We start from the raw sequence: 27,910 nt of genomic DNA on the forward strand, positions 1-27,910 counted from the left end.
ACTAGGTGGTCTGTTTATTGCATTTGTACACAATATTTACGGTCGCTAACAATAAGAATGGAATAAAATTGTGATTGCTAGTACTTTATAACTCCACTGAGTGACGAGAATGACTGTTGTCAGAGGGGGCTATGATTGTGCTGGTGGGGCAGGAGAGGAACAGGTAACGACGGAATGATGATACACATGTCACAGTTCAAGGTTGTGCTGTGCTCGGTGCAAGGTTGTAGAAAACAAAAAGTGGGAGGGGGAGTGTTATTCTGTCGATGTCGTAATAAGCAAGGGCTGATATTTTTTCCTGTTTCAACGTCGGTGCTGCCGCTGCTTTTTATTGAATTTGGCAGCTTTTTTTTTTTTTTTTTGCTTTTGAACATTTTTGACGAGGTTGGGTGGATGGCACAATGGGATGTCTTTTTGAAATTATATTGCATGCATGACCTCAATCAATGATGAGCTGAACACCTTTTCCCCACCCTTTCAACACCCTTCCAAAAAAAAGGGTGGTGAGGTTGGTCAACACCCTTTTTTTCACGCAAAAAGGGTGGAAAGCTACAAAAAAGGGTGTTGAGATTCAAGAAAAAGGGCGTAAGGGCCTCCCAACACCCTTTTTTCAATTATTTTACACCCTTTTTGGCCAAAAGGGCGTAAAAAAGTTTAGTGTGTAGGCTATTACACCCGTAGGCTGTGACGCAGGTTATAATAAATAAGGTTCGCGGTGGCACTTGGCAACCAAATCTCCAAGCACTTGCTTCTCTGGTAAAGACACACTTCCCTGTCCGTGGTATATGCGCCCTGTAGGGTACAGGGTACGATTTTCGTTTCAGAACCAGTTGGACGCGATTATGAACCCTACATTTATTTCTTTCAACTGAGCCAAGTATAAAAACGTTGAGCGCATGCGGTAAATAAAACATTGCCGAATGAGCGAGGAGGAAGCTTATAAAAAAGGATGATGGGAGGTCAGTGACCGGAATGTACGCGGGGATTGTAAAGAAAACCCAAGCGCGTAACGTGGCCTCGTCGACATTTATCGCTTCCGTATTAAGAACGTGCCAGTAAGTTATAAACGTTTTTATTACTTTAAAAAATTCGAAGTCAGCGTGCATGTCGCCACCAGTGTTTACGGCCGCATATGTAAGAGCGTTGTAAAAACTACGCGATAAATCAACGTGCGCAGCTCCACGAGAAAACGATCGCGTATTTTGTTATTGACAACCAAGAACGTACTAATTCCATTTTTTTGAAAACGTATTTAGATGACTTGTTTAAGTGAGCATTTTGCTTTCATCCAGGGTTCTCACCAGGGAATAACATTCCCGCTCCGATTTGTTTATTGGAGCATGAGAACTTAAAAACGGCGGCGCCGACGGGGAACAGGACACCGCACTGTTTTTAAGTGCCGAAATATGTTACACTAAATAGACGAAGCTTACACTCAAGCAGCGTATATTTTTCCCTAAGTGCAGCGAGATCCCGACGCATTCGCGGCATAGGCCTGCATCCGTGGAGACCCCCCCCCAGGTCAGCGATGGCTGTGGGGGCCCCACCGCCGCTGTCTTCTGGACTTCTGGCACCGGGAAACGGGAGTCAACTTGTACAGGGGGGATTAAAAGAAATACGAACAACAGAGCACACAGCCTCCGCCGCATGCTGCACCGTCTGGCGGCAGTGTCAGTAAACTGCGCGCATGCGTAGTTCTTTCACAGCGTTTGAGAGTATGGCCTACAGTCATAGAAAATGCTTGATAAAGAAGCGACGCCAGCTATTTATTTTAAAGCGTTATTATGCTCTGTCGTTGTTGTAATGCTCTGTCTGTCAGTGCATTGTGTTGTTATGCTCTGTCGCCACTGAGCATCCTGTTATCTACACGTTGGGGAGCCAAGCTGCAGCAGGCTGATTGCAGCTAGCATGATGCTCTTCAACGATCATCCTGCTCAGTGGTGACGCAGCGTGGAAAGCCGCTTCAAAATAAACGACCGGCGTCGCCTCTCGATCAAGCATTTCCCAATAATGTAGGCCACATTCTCAAACGCTCTCGAAGGAGTGCGCATGCGCGCAGTTTACTGACTTTGCAGCCAGACGGTGCAGCATGCGTCGGAGGCTGTGCGCTCCGTTGTTCGCATTTCTTTTAATCCCCCCTGTACCTGCCGGACTTTATGACAAAAGGCATACAATCACAATTAAAAAAAAAAGAAACAGCGCAGTCATGACTAGTTATTTCAGACATACCTGTCTGATTACACGTGAAAACATCATCTAGTTCCCATGCCCGACGTGTAGATTGCTACGCCGAAGTCCACATCCGACTGGCTGCCCTCCGCGTGTTTCGGTTACTTGAGCGCTTCTTCAGTTCATCCCCACACGGAGACACATATGTCTTACTGGTGTCTGTCTCTTCATCTGGATTACATGTCTAACATATCAGGATTTTGTTGGTTCTTAAAGGGACAGTGAAGTGATTTGTAAACATTGTGGGGTTACTTGCTCAAAAAATAGTCTGGAGTACCTAAACCATGTTTCAGCCACGGTCGGTTCGTTTACGCGGCTTTATTTAGTAGAAAAATCAAACCGAAAATGCTGTCCTCCTCTCTGCATCCTCCTTGCCGATTTTTTTTTGACGTTTCGTATGACGTCAAAACAAGATGGCTTGGCTCGAGTGAGCTACTGCGTGGCTCGCTGATCCCACGACAGAGTCAGTCGGCCGGACGCCGGCGGGTCGTCGTAATTCGTTCGCTTAGTCGAAGCTAAGCCACGACTTGATTTGCGCCTAGAAGAATGTGCCTTGAGTTTGATAGTTTGTAAACTGTATCAAGCTTACTAAGGTTTCTGAAGTAGCTCCCCTCAAGCGCACATGCGACACTTCGAGTAGAAAATTCAAGGCCAATTAAAGGCGGTACAAGAGTCAGCGAAGTTAATGTAAGTACTAGGAAATTAAAATCAATCGAAACTTTTATTGTAAAGTCAGGGCCGCTTGATGGAAACAAGGTCTTGTTTCCGTCGACCAGCAGTGGTAAAAGGCAGAGCCAAAGTGCGGGAAACACGTCTTGCACAGGGTTAACTAGCGCAGTGGTCAGCAGCACGACCACACATTTGCGATATCTTTTCCTGCACAAGGAATGCAGTCGCTAGAGATACGATATGCGTAGAAATTTGGGAGATGCTTACTGCGCGAAAGTTATTCAAGAAATAGTCATCTAAATTCTGGGAATGCTGATAAAAAATACTTTATTTTGCCATCCGCAGCAACGATGCTGCTGTGGCCGAGTGGTCTGAAGCTCTGGGTGCAGGGTGTCGCAATTAGTAAGTTGGAATCCCCGATAGGGCTTTTATTTTTTGGAGCTGTTTCTTTTTGCTCTCAAGCAATGTTTTCTATACTGGGTTCACCGTGTCGCGCTGCAACCTTCATTGCTCCACGAGCGAGTTGGCAGACTGCCTTCAGAATGAAACGGACGCGCAGGCGGGTTCTGGTTGTCGTGGTGTTGACATAAGCACCGACTGCTTGCATCACATTGCCGAATTAGTCGACTGTCGACCTGGTGCGAACACGCATCTCACGACGCAGGCACGGGCTCGGCAAACTCCAAATGTGGCGGCGAAGCGTCTCACCGTTGCGCATCTCTTACGTCGCGGAGCGCCTTCATCCACTGTGTGCGCCTCGTCTAGTGGTTGTTAAGATTCCAAGCCGGGCTGCTAGGCTTATCTGACGCATTTCACAGGTGACAACATGGCAGAAGCGCGGTATGCCGATTTCTGAGATGAGATATCCAGAATGCCCATCCAACGATAACGTCGGATGCCAAGCACGTTGTTTCACAGAACCCAAACCGAAACTGGTTTGAATTCTAATCTTGGACGTCGTCCAATCACACCCCGTCTCGAATACGCGTCCCTCCTGTTATTTTTTGCCGCCGTCGCAAATTTCGCATATTTTTTCTTCTTCTTTCAGGAATTAATAACTAAATACTGCTTTATCGGCCGAATAAACGATGAGGAGTGAGCCAATCTATGCAACAAAAACAAAAGTTCGACAAATTCACTTCGGTGTCCCTTTAAGAGGACAACCAACCGTTTTTTGGTTGAGTACATGTCCTCTAGCTCATATGACCAGTGTTTTACATAGTGGAGTATTTATTTATTTATTTATTTGCAGGTACCCTCAGGGCCGAAGAATTATAACGGGAAGTGGGTTTTAAGATCCATTAACAGGTACAACTTATAGTGCATATCAAGCAATCATACAAAACGGAGGAATTGCGCGAGAACACACCATAAAACGTTCACAAACTCTGCGCACAAAGGGTCAATAACTACAAGGAGAAGCCAACATTGCTTTTTCGCGAATGATCAAGCCAACAAAAGAGGAAATTAGTATTCATTATAGGTTATTGGAGTGGTTTTGAGTACTAATAACTAATTGGAAAGCATCATTGTTTACGATTGTGGCAGTTGCTGCCGGTAGGCCATTCCAGTAGCGTGATGTTCGTGGAATGAATAAAGAAAAGTTGTCAATGAACTTCCTTTAAGTCTGAAAGGCAGTGCCATGTAGTGTCTAAACGTGACACATACAAAGTGTCACGTATACAAACGTGACCTATACAAACGTGACGTATACAACGTGACGTATACAAACGTGACATATACGACGTGACGTATACAAAATACGTATGCAAAGAGCTCCGTCAGTTTCGAAGCGTGACCTAAAGACCGCATTAAGTAATACGAAAGGCTGCATCTGGTTATTGTTCTGCGGCGGGGTGGGAGGGCGGTGAAATTTAAGTGCCTCTTTTTATCTCTCGTACCTTTAAAAGTATGCTGCCGAGCGACTCTCATGGTCGCCAGCATTCACTTTGACTGCGTACTTAAGGCAACTAGCCCTAAAAATTCCTTTTCAAACTTTTCAGCGCCCTATCAAGAAAGCCGTTTCGGTTCAAGGTGTTTCAAGTGATGTCCTTTCATTTGGCATAGATAGCACACACTGCAACAACAAACGGTTGGCTATTCTTTTAATATTGTCCTTCTTCGATTCGCTGCTGCGCGTAAAACTTCAGCGAGCTCCCTGTCTTGCGTACGTCATGGAATGCAGCCTCGAACTTTCTCATTTTCTTGGGCCCTGGGCCAATAGTGCTGACAGTACCTCGGGTACAAAAGTTCTGTTCCGGTTCCTACGAGACTCCGAACTGCACCTCTTTAGATCATAGACAACGCAAGTGTTTCACGATATGTACTTTTTCGCGCTGTGGTGTTCATCTATTTATGTTTCTTGGTTTGGTGTTCTCACTTTTTATTTGCACCGTTTACTTTGCGTTTTTATTCAGAGCTTACAATAAAGGTTTTGTTTCCAAAGTATTTTAGATGCGACGGCATCTCATTCACTCGCCTTGTTCCTCCATACGGTGTTGTCGTTGTCCGTCCACACCCCTCCCCCAATCTCCTCGCCGCGCGAGCTGCGCTCTCCGCCACTCACCCCCTCTCCTATCCGATAGCGAACACTCTCTCGCGAGGGGCATTGGATTGGATTCGATTGGCTTGTCTTGGCTTGGCTTGGCTGGGATTGGATTGGATTGAATTGGATTGGATTAAAGTGGATTGTGTTGGATTGTGTTGAGTCATAGCCGCGCCACGTTGCGTCATAGCCGCGGCAGGGGGTTCATCGTACGTTTCACGCGATGGGAGAATCAACCTAACGGAAACAACAACGGAACCCCCTATGCGTCGCATCTACACAGGGGTTCCCGCGAGGGGAGGTGGGAGTATTTTGTTTTATGTCCGGACTCTGCTAGCAGCATTTCCTTGTATCTCGTTTTAACATTTCTTGTTTGTCTTCTTTCTGCTGTACCCCTAATGTCTACTATTCACCAATCATCATTGTAGTTACCCGCCATCTGGCGTAGCAAGCCTTGTCACTAGCAGGGCTGAACTCACCAGTTAACATTAAAAGAGTCCTCTTTCTATTCGCTTTGAACACCAACCACAGGAAACGCCCGAGAGGAGTTTCCAGAAAACTTCATTCTTTTGTTTACGAGCAGCTCAGACGTACGTTCACCGCCGCCGGTCCACAAACTTCGCAAGGCGCGATGTTATAGGGAGCTTCCGTTATACTCCCATGCCTGCCGTAAACGATAAAAAGAGGCGCAAGTCAAAGGGTAAGCAACAAAGCGAACCAGCACACGGCCGCTGAATGCTTATCATTCACGAGAAAACTTTTAAGCCTGTCGGCGCATACACGGCGTTAGCGGTGGCTGACACGTGCTCTCGAGACAATTAACGCCGCTAATTTGCCGTTGGCGGCCTGACTTTGATTGATGGGCATCGTGATGGTCGCAACCCTCGCTCTCTCGTAATTTCAGAAACGCGGCGCCGCTCCCGAATCCCTTGCGCATCTTCCGTTAACAGCTGGAGCTTACGACGCCCAAGTCTCGGCTTAAATGCTAACGTCTGTTGAAAGTCCGAAGTTTGGGAAAAAAACAAAACAATAGGGTACCGGGGAGGCAGCGCTGCTCGAGCTAACACACCCCAAGCAATCAAGCCAGTAAGATAAGAGAGGGCTTCGCTTCGAGTTTGCGAGAGGTTACGGCTGTAGCTCGTTTAACCTAGTTTAAACTACTCATTTAGTTTAAGCTGGCTACTTTAACTAGTTCAGACTACTGGTGAGAATGATGTTTATTGTAGTTTGCGTTATATCCCAAGGGGCAAACTCAGCTCTGTGGTGTTCTTTTAGGCACGAAATGTGGGCTACCTTGTGTAATCAAGGGTTCGACGACAGCTGATCTAGTCAGGCATTTTTTTTAGAAAACAGCGAAGCTGTCACTGATAAGTTTAAAAAAATAAAATACGTTGTTTTCGGGAATTTTTTTTTTTCAATTTTTTCAGTGAAAAAAAGGTAGCAATAGTCTGTGAATCTGAACAGGCACTGCGGTGCTTCCTTTCTTCCGATCAAAGCAAAACGACTCGATTGACAATGTCGAGCTGGCGTTTTCACGATTTCATGTTTTTTTTGTTTCAACAATTGCATAATAATAAGAAAAAACTGAACGTGAAGATGTCTTCACGTGCAAGGAAATAAGAATAAGAAACCTTCTACCGGAAATCCCATCGAATTTATAGTGTCGCAATCAATCCATTGTGGAGTGAGGAAAACTACATAGAAGTCGAAACAGAATGACGGCGAGATCTAACGCTTTCAAGAAACCTCATTTGATGACGACGTACGTCCTGACGATGCGGGCAGTGCAAATCTTTGTGCTCTTACTCATGAACCTGTGCCTGTAGTTCTGTCGCAGGGTTGAAAGTTGGTTGAAATAACAATCTCCGGGCCCACGGAAACTTTCAATCGACAATTGCCTCGATGGCCTTTGAAACTCTCGGTGGAGTTCCAGGCTACAGCCCTCTTGTCTCAATTGATGCTCGACTCTGTGCCAGATCAGGTGCGCTATGTAGAAAACGCAACAGACTAGTTCTCTCGGCAAACAACGCGTTCGAGGGCCTCCGAAACGCCCCTGTATACCGTAGGAAAAACACTGGTTAAAATTTCAACGCCAGCGGGTTAAGTGGGTTCAGTGAAAGTTTGGTATTGGATGCAGTTGCTCAATCTCACGGCTGGCTAGCGTTTAAACGCTACTGCTCTGTGTTTCCCACGAGCGGGAAAATTTCAACTTGAGTGCGTCCCCGTACTTAAGTGCTAGCTGCGCTTCCCGAGGGGCAAACAGGATCACGAAAATGAAAGGAAACGAAGTGTCTGTTGTTTAAAGACAGCCGATACATGCAGACGCGCAGGCAATGACACCATTAACACTTGCACGCAAGGAAAAAAAAAATAAACCAGTACTCTACAGTCCATTCGGGATGAAAAAAGTTGCGATTGACGGCATACGAGAGGACCTGGGAAACCAGGAAAATAGGGAACGCGAAAACTAAAGGCCGTTTCGACATCGTCTGAACGATATAAATTACAGCAGATGAGGACGCATAACGGAAAGTGTGTTCTCGTCAGTTGCGTTTTTTTTTTTTGCAAGTGAGCATTCAGTATGAAATACGAACTCGTCAAAGCCTATCGACGTCGACATCCACTGTGGCGACTGGCATTGCCTTCAACCGCATATGTCGGGCAGTAAAACTTTCACGCTGACCCTTGGTAGTCCTACCTATCCCTGGGTACCAACGCTACATCAATCTCCTATGCGGCCCAAAGGTCACTCTGCCTCCCGGCAACTTCAAGGAATCGCGCTCGTATCGCAGTTGTTTCGAATTGGTTCAACTTTGCCTTCGCAAAGGCTCGCATTAACTCCCTGCGACTCCAACTCCAAGGCTCCGGTTTTCCAGCAGCCAACGACACCCAATGTTTGTACCACAATTCGTACTACAGCTACTCGAAACATTCCACCCCATTTAGCGATTAATGTCACGCCAGTATAGGCACCCGAGCGCGGCAAATAGGCTTAGCGAAGAAGCAGCAAAACGGCGTGTTTGTTTTCCCCGTGGCGCGGTTAATTGTTAATCCAATTTGCGGCCCGCCACCGGCAACCTGACTTCGTTACTTGCAAGCGGCCGCGCTCTTCCCACCGCCTCCGGTCGCCCGCCGTCCGGAAGCAAACATCCCGCGACAAGTCCCCGAAGAAACGGGACACCCCGGGTCGTGCGCCCGCAGCGCCGCCTACCCGCCGCGCCGAGTCGCGGAGGCCGCGTGCTTCACTTTGATCTCATCGGAGGAGGGCGAGCTCTTCCTTCTGGAGATGGCCGACGGAAGGGAAAACGGGGATTTTCTTACTTCTCCCGGATTGTGAGATCGGTTTCCAGCCCTGCCAAACCTATTCTCCGCCTTCTCTCTTTCTTCCTTGGCCGGCGCACGCGGTCGTTAGCGAGCGGGGATTGCGTTTTGTGCGGCCGACCTCGTTTCCCACGCCGACGTGTGCGTTTTGTTCCCTTCTTGCGACGTTAAACTATTCATTTCAACCTGATTGCAACGGGTGCGTCGGAGGGGAGCGATGAAGAAACGCGGAAGTGCCGTCGAATTTTTTGACGTTTAATCGTTCGTATTCGTCGTTTACCGGTAGTAGGGTACAGTCACGACACCACGACATTCAGCCCAGTGTAGTTTCCTTTCGAGGCAATTTATTTTGCTTGCGTTGTCTCTTACCTCTTGTTAAGCCACCGGTAGTGCGCATAAGCACATCATTACCGGTAAACCTACAGCTATACTTCGGAGCTTTAAAGTAACAGACTCTTAGCCAGCCATGATGACCACTGCAATTCAAGGCACTTGGTCAGAAACCTTTCTTCTCAAGTTCCGACTTTTCTCAAGTCTTACTTTTTAGGGAAGTTTGAGCTCGCAAGTAACCTCCGGTGTGTCATACTCAATGCGTGGTGTATGTTAGAGGTCTGATAAGCCCTTTCGTCGGTAAAATGACAAGAATGCATGTATAAAATGTTTCCATTGTTATGGAACGAATCCAACCTTACTTTCAAAGATAAGAACAAGGGTTTCCGTAGACCGATACCTGGGTATGAAACGTTGAGATTTTGGTAAAAAACTGAAAGAAAACACCCCAGGAGACAGACAAGAAAGCAAGAAGAAAAAAACTCTATGAAACAGAACTTCGTGGTTTTTTAAACGTGCCTGCTGGCATGGGCTCTCAAGCGATTCGGTCACCTTAAAGGAGCCATGAAGAGAAAACACAAGTTTGGTTCATTCAAAAGATTGTCTCGTTAGAATCATACTGACACCACTTTTACCGTAAACTTCGCTCAAATAAGCTACATAATTAGGAAAAATGCCAATGGTCATGCGACCCACAAGCTCATTTCCCGCAACAGAACCTATGATGTCACATGAGCTAAGCTCTGCGATTGGCGGAGGCTGGCAGAAGCAGACGCAAATTAGGTAGAGCCTACAAACTAGACGAACGAGCGATTTGCGCTTAAATTTAGGGCACATTCTTTACAGAGCAATAAGAATGATGGGACAAACAGTGGGAGTTACGAAAGCACATGTAAACATAGAAGTACTGATGCGTTCTGCTGTTCGTACTGCGCACAGCATGCTTGGTTTAGCTGCACAGCACTACGGGGCTTGGGGTTGTCTCTGACGACACTGGCCGATTGACGCAAGCAACGGTGTCTTACGTGACCCCATTTGTGGAGCGAGCACTGTTTCAGGCAACGAATATTTCCTCCCAGAACAAAAACAAGCCAAGTTTAAATGCGGGCAAAAACAAACCAAACGCTTGCCACGGTATGGTGGCGCCATCTAGGTTCGGGTAACGTAAAGAAACGCGGGAACAAACCAACACCGATGTACAGGGTGGAGACAACCTTTGAACGGTCCAGTCCCGCCGCAATTGGGCAAACGGGCTCAAGGCGTTATTCTTTTCGTTTCCCACGAGACCTAGCAACGTGAAACAGACAATATGATTCAAACGTCTTCAGTAAACCGCGTTGCGGGGATAATTTTAGCGCGTTTTTGACACAATGGCTTGCTTCGGCGGCGAGCGAGTAACCCAAAATGGCGGCGCCAGCGTATACGTGTCTCTACCCTGTACGGCGGATGCGTGAATGAAGGGATTCTAGGCTGCAGAGCGGTCGGTTCCTGTGATGTCATTGCAGACCCCGAAGACAAACGATTTAGCGGGAAAATCAAAATTTTAACTTAAATTGTTTAATTTCACAGTGAATAAAGCATCGTTTGTATCCGGACAAGCGCTGGGGGCACTATAAAACACGAAATCTTTCGAATAAAAGCAACTTGTATTTTCTCTTCATGGCTCCTTTAAGTAAGGAAGCCGTTGATCGATGAGAGTGACCAAGCGAGTTTAGAGCGAGGTAGCTGAAGGGAACTGCTATACCTGCCGCGGTAGCTCAGAGGCTAAGACGTTGTGTTGCTGGTCACTAGGACGCTGGTTAAATCCCGGCCACTGTAGCTGTTTTTCAGATAGACGCGAAAAGCGAAAATGGCCGCCGCGTGTAGGAATTTCTGTACACTTTAGAAATCCCCAGCTAGCCAAAATTAATCCGGAGCCCTCCACTATGGCGTGCCTCGTAACCCCGGTGTAGTTTCAGCGCGTTAAGCCACCAAAATTATTTATTCAAGAAAACTATTTTTGCGAGGGAGAACAAATGGTAGGCGCGGTCGAGCCGAGTTTCCTATTGATCCCCAACATTCTCATTTCGGTGTACGTCTGCGAAACAGAGTTCTCGAGCATGTGCTGGCGTGGAGCGGTTAGAAATAACGTGTCATATTGACTTCAGATATTAGTGAAAATGCTTTCATCCACAGCAAACATGGCTGATGTGACCGCGTGCAGCATCTTCCTTGTCAAATATAGGTCCCGAAATGCGCATATAGGCACCAAAACTCACGTTTACTGCGAATTAATGACTCAACCGAGGGTAGCTGTATAAGAACTCGCGACGCGACGCAGCAGATAATTGATAGCGCGTTAGGCGAACAGAGCACATCCATCTTCTTGATGGATAATTAGCCAGCTCGGTACAACTTTAGCGAAGGGGCGCACGAAGGTCACCGCTCAGAACACCGAGGCAGCTTTCTTTCAACAACCGAAGTACAGTTGAACCTGGTTATAACGAATGCTGATATAGCGAATTATTGGCAATAGCGAACTAAACACAATCTTTGGTTGGTCAGGCTTCATTTCAATGACACTTGTTATTGTATAACCAAAGTCAAACTTAGAGCCGCGCGCAGTATCGGATATAATGAAGAAACATTTGACCAGTATATAGGCTGAGAAGCTGCTTGGAAAAACTGGGGGCGTCCAACATTAACTAACCCGATTCCTTACCCTACTGACTGTCTTGCATTAGTTGTTGCGGTACGGGTTACAGAACGTTTGCTTTCATTTCTCCCTAACTGCGATTTAGAGCGCATTTTGTTTACATTGACGTACAACTCCCGCGTGTGGGCGTGCTACTGGGAGTGTTTGTGTTTGCGCGTGTTTGACATTGCGTGTGCGTATGTGGTGCGCAGTTTTACGGCTGGGCTGCAGCCACATTGGCGACAGTTTGCGACATCAGGTACGGAATTCGCAGCTTTAACCATTGCACGTCCGTTTCAAAATGTACAACTAGAGGCAGCCCTGATTGGCTGAAAGCAGACGATCAGGCGTGACGCGGCTAAGTTAAGCAAAGCGGGGTGTCGGTTTCTGTGCACGTTATTGGTCAGAGGCCTCGCAAGTGTTCTACGTCACGATTGAAATGGACGCGAAATGGCCAGATTAGATGCGGAGCAGCTTATGGTCGCGCCTGTTCCCTCCGCCGTTGTGCGGCGTCCACACCCCTATTGCGCATGCGCATCCTCCTCGCCCTCCTTCCTCTCCTTGACTCATCTCCTCTCCGCTCCGGCATTCCTCCGCTCCTCTCCGAAGCTTCTCTGCTCTCCGGGATAATACGAAGCAGCTTAGGGTTGGAGGCGCGACGGAAGCCGCTGCATACTCCGCTGGGGGCGCAACTGTAGCTCCGCGGTATAAATTACGCACGCGCCCGCTCCGCTCCCCTCATTCTCCTCCCGCAACGCCGCGATGAGTAACTGAAAACTAATAGGAACTGGCGTTGGCCCCAAGGCTGCTTCGCATACTACTCAGAGTTCCCCTACGGGAAGATGGTGAAATTTTTTTGAAAAGGACACAACTCAGGGTTTCGCCGCAGAGATGGTAGATACTGGGCCCGTATAAAAACGCGTACATTGGGAGATATTGGCGATTCTTTGGATATGGGGACCCCAGTACCGGTCTCTTCTTGGCTTTCTGCGTGCAATTGGTGCAATGTTGCACCTATAAACCTCCCTGTTATGCCGTAGGGCAATCTATCGCCTTTAAAGAAAAAGATTCTTTGAAAGATCCTGGCGAGACATTGGCCACACTTTTCGTAGCTTTGGTGACCGAGAAGAGTCCCGGATGTCGACCGTTCGGGAGCGACGGTCACGAAGGAAGAAGGGAGGGAACTTGCGGCGGGCAAGGGCCCTGTCGGAAAGTGAAACGGAAACTTCATCATCCCTTCCTAAAGGAAGTGGAGAGAAGCGCGAAAGCTTTTTTCACATCAAAACTGCGTCCAAAACGGGTCAAAACCTTCACTACAAGTGCGTCTTACCTTCGCTGAATGTGCGTCCAATCGATTGTGAAGAAGCCTTGAAAGACCCAAATCGCAAAAGATGAACGAACCCATTCGACGATTTTTCGCGTACTAAGGAAATGCGACTACAAACGATCCAAATAAATGTATACCGATACGTGGCTGATGAGACAAAGGTGTACTTTTTTTTGTGGAGTGGGGGGGAGGGGGGGGGGCGGGGGGGGGGAAGAAGTAGCTTTCTTTTATTTACCATAAATTTGTGCACAGCTGCTGAGCTAAAAGCTGCAATAGCAGCTTGACGAGGCCCATCAAGCCGTTACATGGCAATAACGACCGACATCAAAGCTCTAGGCGGTTTCGTAACATAACAGAACATGATATACATACATCCAATATACGGAATTTGCAAACAACAAAACCGTAAATCTGATTAAGCCGTCTTTCAATTCAATGGCAGGTTACATACATTGGTAGGCAGGATTCGCTTTCGGATGTAAATTATACAAAATCGATCCCAAAGAGCAGAACATTACAGACAAGGAATAAAAACCAAGCAGCACAAACATTTACAACTTGCAGAGAGCAAAAAACGAAAACAAAGTCTGCAACTTTCATGATAATTACAAATTTGTCTACAAGGTCACAAAATATTTTCGCAATTCCCGAAAATTAAAATTGTATCCTCCTTCTTCACGAACGATGCGTGTGTTGTCTTATCTGGAACCGTTCCTTTCTCCTGATTTTCAAGTGACCGTTTTGACACAATGCGAGGCCGGTTTCACGCCCTCGTTGTGTGTCCAGATATCTTATCCGAGTTTTTAGGTCAACCAACCGGTCTGTGACGAAATGCATTAGTGTTTAGGGGCGAAGCTCCTCTTGCTCGGGCCCTGTCCCGTCCGTCGTTGCTGGTGTATACGGCGCGGCAGATTAATGATGATTGTGGCAGGATCCCCCTAGGGACTGGCCCACCAAAGATTGGCCGATGAGGACAAAACGTTCAACGCGTTCGTTGCTACCCAACAAGGAGAAGAGTCCTGCGTCGCCTGCGAGCTCAATACATGTACTGGGGGTACACGACACAAGACGCTCTGCAGAAGGCGACGGCCAAGGTGGCTAAAATTTCACACATCGAATTCGCCAGCTTACCCATGGAGATTCTCATCGTCCAAAACAACCCCTACATAACCACCACAAACATCGACGTCGCCGACGGCCTTGTCAACGGAGCGGTGGAAAGCTTGACGTGTCGAGCCTTTATTTGATGTGTGGGCGAATGTTTCACGGTTTTACCGATAAGCATTTTTGCTTCGCCCCTCATATCATCATTCACTTCGCTGAGATGGCGGAATTTTTTTTTTGATAGGGCGCGATTGGCCTCACTAAGAAAACTTTCGCTTTAAAAAGGAAAAGAACCATTCAGGCGTATTAACAGGCGTGTCGAAAACATTCTTGAGCAGCCTACTGCTGCGTGTGTGCTCTCGCCGAGACAAAAAGAAAACGCAATGAAAGCGAGTTAGACCGGATGTTCCAAAAGCCTGCGTGGTAGAAAGACTTGACACAGTTGTTCGATCGCCGCGTCAACAAGAACTACGTGTTTGCGGTAGAATCCAGCATCTGACAAATCAGGTTAGAAGGCGACAAACCTCGTTTTACGCTTGCCTCGCACGTAGAGCGTAGAGTAGAGTGTGTATTGTGATCTGCCCGTGAACTATCGAAAAAATCCCGCGAACTATAAAAAAAATCTCCACTAACGTGAAACCTGGGGAGAGGCAAAGCATGCAGTGTAAAAGTGTGTTCTTGGTGCCTTGGAGTTTTTGCCAAAAGGAGATGAAACCGCTAGGGGATAGAGGTATGCAGCTTTGCTGTAAAAGTCTCTTGTCTTTGAAGCAGGAAGCTCTCTAGCGCGAGGTGTAAACTAGTGCCCTGGTGGTTTTTAGTACGCGTTACCGTAATTACCCGATTCTAACGCGCACATTTTTTCCAGAAAAATAGGTCGAAAAATCGCATGCGCGTTAGAATCGGATACGAAACCGAAACTGCCGAAACATCGGACATTTCGTCTCGCCCATCGCCATCTCAAGATGGCGCCAAAGCTTTTAGCAACGATTTTTCGGACGCGGTAAGCATAGGCGCCCAAGCTTTTCTATCGGCGTTCACACAAATCGTCAAATCGTTCCACTTGCGCACTTGATAACAGCAATGGCAGCAGCGGCTCTCGCGCGTTCAAAACGAGTGATCGGCTGAAGCGTGCGCCTCTGGAGAAGTTCGCAGGATGGGCGTGCGAGGCGTGGGCCACGATCCCATCGATCAAGGTTGAACGTTCGTTATGAAGTGTGGCATCGCGAACGCGCTTCACGGCACCAAGCACGTGATGTTGTGGTCAGCGGAGAGCGACGAGGAGGGAGATGGGTGAGATTACTTCGAGAAATAAATCGCCCGTTTATCTCGCATTCGTTTTTCTTGCTCACAAAGTTCCGTGCGCGTTACAATCGGAAGTGCACGTTTCTTCGTTTTTTTTTTGCCAGGAAAATAAGGTGCGCGTTAGAATCGGGTAATTACGGTACGTTCTAGCGCGAGGCGTAAACGACTGTCCCGGTGTTCTAGTACCGTGACTACATGAGGCGACGATTACGATGACGACAGGAGACGCCAACAGCCCCAGCCCTCAAGGGGCTCCGTCCATAAAACCACTGTCCAGGCCCGAAAGGAATGGAAAAGCTCAGACATTTTATTACTGCGAAAGAATGTGTTTTTCTCCTCTGAAATGTGACCATCATGTGCGGTAATCTGTTCATGTATTACACTTGCGAGGGGCGCGGGGATACTTACAGCCTTACTGACATTCTCGTCTGGTTTATTTCTGCTCGCAAAAACTGTAGGCAATATATACTGCCATGAATTTATCTTACCTGTTCGGACGTGTCTACCTCCACTAACTGCGCGATAACTGTTTACGCGTTAGCAGTTTTCTTTGCCATTTATTTCGTTTTTCTTTCTATACTTTTCTCATCGTTGGCGTACCCACAGTTCCATGGCTACGTAATAGATTGCACCGGCCGCTCATCCTCGCGCGGTGCATCAAAGGAAGACCTCATATCTTCGAACACTACAGACATTCGTTATCCCAACAAGGCGTTCTCGGCGACCGGCGCGTCCTTATAGGTAGTCTATATACGCGATAACCAAACCCACTTGCACACTCGCTTTGTTCGCCGACGCCTGGGACCTTGGGGAATTAATAAAAACTGTGGAAAAACCGTAGTCCCTGTCCCATCCCAGGACAAACCCACGGATAACGAGGGAAAAAAAATCAGCTCTTTAACGAGAGGGGTTGGCAAGGGGTGGGCGGCAATATATTGTGTTGCAGGCGTAACAGAGCCGTCTTGCCTAAACCAGTTCTACACGAATCGTTGCTGGGTATAGATAATAGCAAGAAAACAAAGCTATCGGTGGAAGGGGGAGGGGCTGGGGGCGCCTACGCGTTGCGCATTCTCGATGTGACACGCGCGGATCCAAGATGAATGGATGGAGCTTCGGCGTAATTACCCGGCGGCTTTGCGGTGCCACGGATTTGCTCCCGCGACTCCATTACGGGCCGCACACGCTCCCCCCTCTCGGCGGCCGGAGCGCCGCACTACGACCGCGAGCGCCGCAGAATTTCACGCCGGAGTTGCGTAGTACCGGGGCAAGGCGCTCTCCCGTATCCTCCGTACCTTCCCGCATCGCAGCCTTCCTCTTCCCCATCTCCCTTCGTTCCCCTTCGTTTCCCGTGTCGCGCCTGCGACAGGCATGCGGGCGACCCCTCGTCAGTAATGGCTTTGTAACGCGCTGTCGCGGGGTGCTCTCGAGCGAACGCGCGCGGGAAGACTTTGTCCCCAAAGTTGTTCACGGGCGACGAGGGAGGGCGCGCACAATGCAACATGTCTGATGTCAACAGGCACTCCCTTTTCTCGCTACACGGTTGCTGTCGGTCCGTCAGCGCGGTTGGTATTTGCGTAGAAGCAACGCGTTCATTAGCGCTGACGTGGCTATAGGATGGTGTGGTTAACGGAAAGACGCGTGTCCTGGTAGGTGCTTTTTGGCAAGGAGAGTTAGCATTTTGCTCATCCACGTAAACTTATATGGAGAGGAGGCTATCACTGTTACTAGAAGTATCATATAAGAACCAAGGTGACAGGCGTTATCGGAAGGGCTTGATGGAGGCGAAAATGGAAACTCCAGTGTGTCGAGAGTTAGGCCCACGTTAAAGGTCATCAAGTGGCTGAAATAAATATGAGGTCCTCGACTGCGGAGTGCATCACAGAGCAGCAGTAGCTTCGGCGCGTAAGACCCCAGAGGTGTGGCAGAGGTAAAAAGCGCCTCCACCTGTATACATCAAGAGAAGCTTTCGTTCAAATTCGTTACCTCGCGTCGTGGCTGGAGAACATGCTGCTGCTCAGCCAAGCGAACCAAGCAAGCAAGTAAAAAGAAGAAATTTCATCTTCCCCTGAGGTTGTCGCCGGGACTGTGAAATGCGAAGACCATGACTGAGAAAGTGAGCAAAAAAGCGAGCAAGCAAGCAATCCAGGAAACAAAAATCCAGGGGCATCGTTACTAACGTGAAACCTGGGTAGCGGCAAAGCAGCAGTGTTTTCCAACGGAAATGAAACCGTTGGGGTGTAGAGATACACAGCTTTGCTGTAAAAGTCTCTTGTCTTTGGAGCACGAATCTCTCTAGCGCGAGGCGTAAACACGTGTCCCTGTGTTTTTTTTTAGTACGCGTTATGAAGCGCTCCAGCGCGAGGCGTAAAAGAGTGTCCCGGTTCTTTTTTAGTACGCGTTACGTTCTAGCGCGAGGCGCAAACGAGCTTCCCGGTGTTTTAGTACTGTGACTACATCAGACGACGATTACGACGGCGACAGGAGACGCCAATAGCCTACGCCCGTAAGGGGATTCGCTTTTCAAAATCATTCGAAGAACGTCGCGAGCAACCCTTGTTTGTTCCCGGGTAATTCCCCACGTGGATGTTTGGATCGTGTGTTCTGACACGTTGGTAACGGCCCTGCAAACAGGAAACTATAGTTTCGTATACTTGTTGATACCGGATGGCGCTCAGGGTATGTATATAAAGCGATCGGCTGATCCGTCCCCGGTGAATTGCCGCGAAAAAGCTAGGATCCGAAAGAAGCTTTCTCGACATCTGACAACGTTCCAAACGTATCAAGCGACAGCCCGAATGTTTGCTGCTACTGATCCCGGTTGAGTTTAGGCGAGATCTACGAGCCAGAACGGCTTTTGCTTTGCCTCACACATATTCATATGACCTCACAGAATATAGGTGCGAAATCCTTTGTATGAATTTGTGGTTATGGTTAATCGCTTTGAAACGAGTCGACCTGGTGTTGATGCGCAGTGATAGAAACTGTCTTGTACGACTCATATCCGGGTTCGAAACGTCCACGCAAACATCCACCCGCACTTACAAAAAGGAAGGAGATTTAGGTTCCGATAATGGAAATTCATGCCTGAAAGTCGAGCCAGAAATGAATGAGAACAGCGTGATGGCCAAAGAAAACAAACAAAAAAAAACAATTTTTTTTTCAGTGTCAGCTAAATTCCAATTCACTTTGCTCATTTTATTTTCGCCTTTTTTTTCAACGTGTGGGAATACTCGCCCCTTGAACTGCGTTATTTTTTGTCCTCTCTTGGCATAAATTCTATAGATATTTCGCTTAAATGCACTGTTTCGTATATTCGTTTTTCCTGCACATTCTGAATTGTCATCTTGCTTAAAATTGTGATTTGACATACAATACAGTGTAGTGCGTCCAGTTTTTCTCATTTTCCTTTTTTCCCCTTTTTCTCTATTTTTTTCTTTTATTCTCGTTCTTTTCTTTTAATTTAGTCTGTCTGGTAATGTTACGACATGAGTTCTTGGTTTGCATTGCTCTGTTGTTACTTTAGCTCTGCAAGTTTAACTCTGAGACCTGTGACTGTTTAAATCGTCTTTGGCTGCTTTCAATGTATTTTTTCTATGTAATTATATATCGAGGGTTTCGGTGCAGTATCAACTATGGGACCCTCGTCTGGATATATCTTCACATGCAACCTTCCTCTTTTACAAGAGCCAATAAACTTCTACTTCTTTTTTTTTCTTTTTCTTCTGCTTCTTCTTCTTCTCCTTCTTCAAACAAACAAGCACTATGGGAATCTGCTTAGAACTTTATAAGAATGTGAAGGCGAAATGTCGCCTTGGTTGGACATTATGTTGGACATTCCAGCTCCTTTTTAAAGCGAAGCTTTCTTCGTCTCACCGATGGCGGTGTCCTAACTAAAACGCACTGCAGGAAAGCGAACTTTACACAACAGAAGGGCGCATGACGATGATGATTATGATGAAACAAGGAAACAACAGCGATTTTCGTGGTCGAACTCGAACCTGGGACCTGGAGCCGTCGTCTATCCTATTGCGCCCTCACCGTTTTTTGTTTCCCCCCCCAAAAAGATAATCGCTCTCGGATCGCTCAGCATTTCCTACGAGTTCGTTGCGCGGGCGTTGGCTTTGGACTTTGGATGCGTTGAAGTGGAGGACTTTCACTCAGCTTGCACGGAGAACACTTATTATTAGAATTTTCCAACGCGGCGAAAATGTGACACCCGAAGCGTTGCAGACTGACAGACGTGTTCCCTCGTTTCTCCTACATTGAAAGGCTGAAGTGTTTAAAAGAGGGAAGAAAAACAGAAAACCTCCCACTACGCTCATTAGCGGCACCCATAAATCACCACTCTACGAGGTATGTTAGCACGTGTGTGCTTACTCTTCCATATATGCGGCTACCGATCGTTGAACACTCATTACACCCCCGAGATTTGCGTCGGGAAAGGGCGTCAAGATTGGAGGAACGGCTTCTCCCGCAGCGGCGGCACTCGCCGTTTCCCTCATCGAAAATAAAAAAAGCGCTGTTTTTTTAATAATACGACCAACTCTCTCTTTCTTTTGAACAGTTTGAAGCGAAAGTGGAAAGGAAACCGCAAGATGAATTGCGTTGCTGACAAGCAGTGCTGTGTTTGTTTGCATCGGCCGCTGATAATAGGGCGGGAATGAGCTTGCGTATAACCGAGACGTGGCTGATAATGTTCTCGGGCACTCTTATCGAGTATGTGCCACTCTCGAAAACGCGACTGCGTAAAAAATGCTGCGAGGGCGGCGTAAAACATTTAAAGCAAACACTGTATACACAGCACAACGTGCCTGGGCCGTCAATATCCGTATCACTCGTCGAGATTCAGTCGATACCCTTTCACTTAGCAGCGCCCATTAACTGTCAAAAAGCTATCAATCTCCCCCCGAACTAGCGAAGCAAGCGACTTTCCTGGCCATCACTTTTGCGAGCACGATTCCATACTGGAGGCAGGCGCCTATAACGTTCCGTTACTCTGCGCAGCGCTTTATCCTTCCGTGGTAGCTGTGGAAAGTCACTCGGCCATGCTACCCTTTAAAACCCAGCGCCAAAAAACGTCCCCGCTGATGAAATGCCATGATTTACGCGTTTTATCACTCAAATAAAAAAGCTTCGCGAAATTGTACCCGCTCAGTGAGTCATACAATAATTTTAACCAAACAATAACTCAGTAATTAGTAATAAAACATATACTGAATTAAAATATAATTAATATAATCAACTAGTTTCACCCCATTTGTGAGATGAATAGCGGAATTCTCCGTATCGCGCACAAACGACCTAGTGACGTAAACAGGCTCTTTTGGCACTTTTGTAACGCCCTATTTTTCTTTTTCGTTTTTTTACTCTCTGTTACCTCGCCCTGTACGAACTCGTCTTGAAGTAGCTTTTATGCGTCGCACGTGAACGAAACCGTCGGCCTAGTTGCTCTATTCATCCGCTGTGCGTTCACCCGCCACGCTATTCTCGTGGCGGCTGGGCCATATCTGAACGTTATTTGTGCGGGGAGTGATTTTTGCTCCCTCCTGTTTATCGCGTCCGCTGGCCGTAAGAAGGACCCATCGGGTAGAGTGCATGAGCCAGGACGGCGCTATGAATGGGCATCCCCCTACAATTTTCCTTCAAGTCTAACAACTCAACGTTGCGAGCATGGCAAATCTTCCGCGTCCTTTCCTGGTTACCGTATACTTGGAATTCATTTTACTGAGCTCTTTTAAATGTGCAACTATACCTATGTTTGGCTCATTGAATCTTTCTTACTTGAATTTATAACGGCTCGTACATCTCGAGCGAACATCTCTTGTCACTCTTCGGCTCTCTTCCGCAACTGGTGAGGATCACCCTTGTATGGATTCACCTCCGTTGGCCTGCTGTCGGTGGCCCGACATCTTCTGGAGAAACATCGACTTTCCCAAAGACTGTTTTTCTTTTCATTTATATGTTTACTCTGCCTGGCCTCTTTGTGTACTCTCTGCCCTTCTTCCGGTCTTCTTCTACAGCTTTGCCTCCGAGCCTTTTTTTTTTTTTTTGATGCCGTACAGAAATGTGGCCACAAACATCAGCATGCTAGTAATTTAAAGAAAATGCTCTTGTCTTATTTCCTTTCCTAAAACTTTTTATTGCGACTCTTTCATTAGCTCTTTCCAGCTTGGTTGTAACTATGTACGAGGGACTGTAAGGCATACCAAAAATAAGCGAGGATGGACTAATGTGCTGTCCATTTCAAGCGAACCACATTGCGTCCTTTACTGCCCTTAATCGCGTTTTAGATAGGGGCATTCCAGCAGTCGCCTTGTGAAGCGTGACAGCGCAAATGTTACTTTATTTTCTAACTTAACTACTTGTTAAGTTCATAATATTTCAGTTCAGAACGTAGTTTTACTCACAGAAGTAACATCTGGGCAATGCGGAAGTCCGTAGTGGAGGACAGCGAATTAATTTAAACCACCTGGAGATTACGAGGGGGTCATGAAAAGCACAACCATGTCTTATTTGAAAGAACTAACGAGACACACAACACTATTTCACTCTCAAAACGCACTATTTTTTCAAAAAAAGATAATAAATATTCAATAACACGGCATTGTTGCTCTACACAATGTCATGAGACGTAACAGGAGACGTAACAGAGAAGTGATCAAAAACAGTGTTATCAGAGTATCAACTTCATGTCAGCATGCAAGCGGCACGATAAAACGGAAGTAGAGGCACGCAGTCATTTTTCTTGGCGGCGGCTTCAGTCCGCGCCAGTCAGTCAAACAAGCAAACTCTGTGACGTCTTAAGGACTGGGTGAGAATGTGGTTGGTGAATCCCCATTGCTTCATCTGCTTTCCCGGTACAAATTTCTGCAACAAATGGGGTCACTGTAATTGGTAGAGCACAGACTTTTGGAATGAGCCAAAATTGTATTTTGTCTTCATAGCCTCTTTTTAACGCGCGCCACAACATCGACACACGGATGTTGTTTACGTTTTCCACCTACGGCAAAAAAAGAAAGGTGAAAAGAAACCGACCGTCGTGGTAGGGATCGAACCCACGTCCTCAATGTAAACAGCACCACGCTTCAGCAAACCGAGGCACCGCGGGCTGCTAGCTTACAACATGACCTGTCAGGGATAAGCGCAGTGGCGTGCTTATTACTCTCCCCTGCCTAAGCTATCCCTATTGTCTGTGGCCACGCACTTGGCGCAGGACGCGGTTAACCCATAATCAAGGCTGTCCATGATAGTCTCCGCCAGAAACCCGTTATTATCCACAGCGTCCACCTAGTAGACGCAACACCATTCGAATGCCCACACTTTCTCCGAAACGAAATCAAATGTAGCTTACACTGCTATCACCTGCCTGCCACTCTGCCTGTTAAATCAGATAAACAACCGGTCAGTCTTTATACACATTAGGTTCCTTGTTTTTTCTTCTGATTCTTTTGTTTATGCGCTTCTGTTTTCTTCTTCCTGACGTCTCTGTCGTTCTTCTCGCAATTATTTTGTACGCCAGCTTCCCCACTTCTTTATGCCTACGCACTGTGATGTATGTCCATACCCTATGTATCAACAGTACGTAATTTTACAGCAGTTCAATCAGACCCGCTAATCGCATCTTACTACCCTGTTTGTGACCGCATGCAAAATACACAAAAAATGCGGCTCGTTGGCGCCACCATCTCACTCTCTGTGTTTCCTTTCCTCCTCTCTGCAGCGGAGACTGCGACAACTCGGCGAAGCGGCCGCTCATCGTCCGCAATGTGGAGACGGGCAAAATGCTCGTCGACTCGCTGCACAAAATCACACGAAACGTGAGTATTCGCCTTTCTCTTCGACTCCCGTAATCCCATAAATTAGCGAAGAACAGCGGAAAGCGATTTCCAATCGCTAAGCCTGCGAAAAGTCGAACCCCGGAACCGAACCGGCATTCTTGCCGGAACTGAACCCGAACCCGAACTGTTATTTTTTGAGCACGCTGAACCCGAACCGGAACTGAACCGAAAAAAGAAATAACGGTTACCGCTTCATGACGAAACGGTTCGACCCTCCGTTGTTGATATTGTACAGTCAATGCAATTCAAGACGTTGTTTCTTTCATTTACCATCAACGTCGTACCCGCTCGCGCACTTTCCCCTCCAGACAATTGGACACTATCACGCTGTATGTAACAACAACGGAAATGAAGGAGCGCCAATGTCGCAATCGTCTGTTGCTGCTGGAAGCGCGAGCGTAGTGCAAGCTGACCAAACAAAACGCCATTCTCGGCAGCTTGCAGGGCATATAAACCGACTTTGCCCTTCCCTAGCTGCGACTTTATTGGAGCAGTCAGGATGCAGGAGGGCTCCACTGCGCAACAGCGAAAGTTCACACCCGATGTGTGCAAACGTTTTGCATTTCATAAATTTTTTAAAAGGTCCGACACCTGCATATTGTTAATACTTGACAAGTGTGACCGCAGGAGCTGCTCAGTGGCTAAGCCGTTTGCTGCTGACCACAAGTGGCCTCGATCTCCCGTCCCCACGACCGTTTTTCTGAAGTAGATGGAAATGGAGAACGTCCGTGTATCCAGATTTTGATCCACGTTTAATATCACCAGCTGTTAAAATACGTCTGCCGGCCTGCAACATAAGCTGCGGCTCGGAGCAGAGATATTGCACGGGGCATCAAATACGCTAGTTTTTTTAAAATGTGCTTACACGAAAAACAACAAAAATGAAAAGGCGAATCACATTGTTTTAAAATCTTCCGCAAAAAGTAAGTAAAAGAGAATAAGTGAAAAAAAGCACCAAAACGTGGATAGTGCTCTCTACTTTTCTTTGCCCTGCCTTTCACAACCAAACGTGTCATCAATGCGAAGGAAGTGAGTTCCGTGGTCAGTTTTTGAGGACAGTACAGTGGACAAGTTTCGTTTTTTACAGATAAAAATACCAAACGATATGTAAGAAAAAACTGATGAGGTGCGCCCTTAATCCCTTGGCAAGAAACTGCAGCCCTCGACCTTGTCTTGGAAGCAGGAACAGTAATAAAGCTGATGACACGTGCAGAAAGGCAGGCTGGTACCTCACACTATCCCATTCGCCCAGCGATTATCTTTTCTGCTTGTTCTGCAGTTTTGCCTCTTTAAGATTTGCTTTTTTTCGAAGGTGCACTTGTACTGACTGCTCAACTCGCTACATTACTTCTGCTGCTACTCGTTCCGGAGGGGAGTACTGCTGTGGACGAATTAAAGAGCGTCTACACATAAAAGTCCCATCTCATGCTCTGCGCGTCAAATTTCCCTTTCATTTTGTAACAGCATAACCTGTTATATGATTCGGCAATGTAGCACACGGAACGATGGTCGGGGGTCAGGCGGTACGATGACATACTGATTGTAATGCACACATCCGGTATTGCTATCGCAAAAGGAATTGCAGTGGTAAGAGCAATAATGCAGTGACTGAACGTTAACTAAAATCTACTTAAGTAAGCTTTAGAAAAAGCAATTAACAAAAGTGTGGCTAAGACATTCGATAAGGAGACAGCAAACAAATTATTCAGGGTGACCAAATAGTCTAATTCATTGCTACACTATTTATGTGCCTGTTGTAGGCTGCATTTTACTAGCGAAAAAGAGATGCGGAAGAAGAAGTTCACAGGACACTCGCTAGACTACAACCTCGCGAGTGTGCTGTGTACTTCTTCTTCGTCCGCGTCTCTTTCTCGCTAGTAAAATCCAGTCAGATAACCAACTAGCCCAACTTTCTGCCTTGCCGGTTGTAGGATTTTAAGTGCGAATGCACTTCTTAAGTGAGCCTGAATCGTCCGCCGCCGTCGTCCGCATCGCAATAGCTGCGGGTGCGCGCACTCCTCGTCTTCCTCCTCGCCTTCTCTAGCAACGGGGGGAGATGGGCGCGCGCTACTCTCCTCCTCCTCTCTCCGCTCAGTGACTGCGGGTGTTGTGCGCCTCCTCTCCACTTCCGGCGGGAGAGCTCTCGCTCGCGTAGCGGGCGCTCCGCATTCCGACGCGTGAGGGCGCTCGTGTAGCCCTCGCCGTAACGGCGGGCGCTACTCTCCTCCTCCTCTCTCCGCTCAGTGACTGCAGGTGTTGGGCGCCTCATCTCCACTCCAAGATCACGATATCCACCGTAATCGCACGATATCCACCGTAATCGCGCAATCAACAACCGTGCATTCGCACTTACACACTCTCCCCCTCGGGGAAGTGCGAGGGAATTTTTTTTCTGTTTTGTTACAAATATAAAAAAATGTGCGCCGTTGGTATTAAACCCTGGTATTAGAACGCGCCAGTACGCAGGCCTTAATTCAAGGCTTCAAGGTTAGCGTGATGGGCGATTCCATAGCGACGATTGCGATTTGAACAAAAAAGGAAAGGGCAGAAAATATATCCAACCGTCATATCTCTTGGCGGTGGCTTTACGAATCGTCGCTAGGACAACATAAAGTCTGGACGAGAAAGTAGGTGGTAAATCGTCAATATATGTGTGTGCTTATGTACTATACAGAGCAAGTAGTTACTGAGTGCGCATGCGATCTTTCAGCCACTGCTGTCTCAATGTACTTAATCTAACCTTGCGGTACCTTAGGGCAAGTAATGTACCTTTTGTGTACTCCAATGACATGAGTATCCAGCTCCTGTTTGGGTTAGAGCTAAACTCTCCAATATATAATTATTTCTCTCTCTCGTCGCCACTTAATCTGTTTTTATGATATCTCGTAATTGTTTAAAGTTTGCTTTGCAATTGCGCCACTGCCCTTGGGGAACAGCAGTATTTTGAATTTTTATTTGTATTTTGATTTTACTGTCGTTTTAAACTACTAAATGTTTTTTTTTCTAATTTGAGTCATAATCCAACTCATCGAACCGGTTCACGAACCGGTTCAAGCTCCCGAACCGATTCGCGAATCGGTTCGGTACGTGATTTTGTCGAACCGGAACTGAACCGGAACGAAATTATTTCGCCTGAACCAGAACCGTAACCGAACCGGTATTTTTTTCGGTTCGACACACCGCTGTACATACATACATACATACATACATACATACACATACACATACACATACACATACACATACATACATACATACATACATACATACATACATACTTACTTACATACACACACACATACACACGCACATACACACGCACATACATACATACACACATACACACACACGCACGCACGCACGCGCGCACACACACACACACACACACGCACGCATACACACACACAGAAAGCTGAAATTGTGGCGGAAGTCCAAAAAGCGAGAGCGGAGCACGCTGGTGGGGGGACACATTTTAATTTGGTACGCCTTTTGAAATACGCTTTTCTTTCGGCCAGGCTCAAATGGGATTACTTCAGGTCACCTAATACGGGGCTCCGATGGGTGTCCTGGGGCCTTATAATGGGTCCAACATTTATTCGACGACCTCTCACGGAAGAACGCGTATTTAGACACGCGCTACTCTACTCCGTCCACGAACGAAATGACGTTGGCTAATGCTCGCAAATCTCATTCCGCGACGAGTCCGAAAAAGAGAAAGTAAGAGAAACTTCACGGAACATTAAAGGGGAAAAATGCTCCGATGACCGCTATCGCACGTAATTCCTTCGTGCCTCGTTAAAGGCCCACTCCTGCTATAGTTCCAACGAGCGAAAAGCTCTTCACGCGCAAAGCCAGCGTTTAAATTTCCCGCGGCTCAAAGCTCGCCCTCTGCATTCTTTCTGCGCTCTTTTTTGGGGGGTTTGTGGTGTAGAGGGAACGAACACTGAAGAGCTTCAGTCCGTGTCCATTTTACTTGTGCAGGCATGTACGAATGAGAAAGGCTAGGACGATAGGAGAATTAAGCTTATATATAAAAAAAACGATCATCCCAGTGCGCCCGTAGTTTTTTCACTTCCTAGAGTTTAAATACTACGCTGCATGGTAATAAAAGTACTCGAAAGTACTATTAACAGAGCTGCTCGGAAAGCTAGAGACGTTGTGGGCAGGGTTATAAACCAATTCTGACATCGACTTGGTGTCCCCACACTCGAGTGACAAATTCCATCTAGCGCGCCGTAATGTTCATGACGGTGGACCACCAGGGGAAAACTAGAGGAACACCAGGGTAACCAAATGGCCAGCCAGGGACATGAATAGGAAAAAGGACGATACAGATAACTTGATGCTGGGTAGGAGATATGAGAACTTGGTGCAAAGAATGGATACGGAGTGCGCAGGATTGGGGCAGTTGTAAGTATATGGGAGAGGGTTTCCTTCTGTACAGGACATGAATAAGCTGGCACCGACGACGAGATGCCGTGCCGATGATAATGATGATGAATGTTCGTTTCTTAGATTGAAAGCTTTAGTCGTTGGTTTCCTCCCGCATATTCGTTGCATTTTTGACCTTG

The 27,910-nt window shown here is 47.1% G+C and overlaps 1 protein-coding gene across 2 annotated transcripts in view; it reads left to right on the forward strand.

The window, feature by feature from the left end:
* Positions 1-27,910, forward strand: part of LOC144147333 (nitric oxide synthase-like protein) — a 544,108-nt gene that overhangs the window by 398,741 nt on the left and 117,457 nt on the right. For both annotated transcript variants that reach the window (XM_077679449.1, XM_077679450.1), the window contains exon 2: positions 23,222-23,318. In XM_077679449.1, coding sequence (XP_077535575.1) covers positions 23,222-23,318 — 97 coding nt within the window. The remainder of the gene's footprint in view (positions 1-23,221; positions 23,319-27,910) is intronic.

The sequence above is a fragment of the Haemaphysalis longicornis genome, unplaced genomic scaffold (assembly GCF_048455015.1).
Source record: "Haemaphysalis longicornis isolate Haplotype H1 unplaced genomic scaffold, Haemaphysalis longicornis Haplotype H1 scaffold_7, whole genome shotgun sequence".
Taxonomy (NCBI): domain Eukaryota; kingdom Metazoa; phylum Arthropoda; class Arachnida; order Ixodida; family Ixodidae; genus Haemaphysalis; species Haemaphysalis longicornis.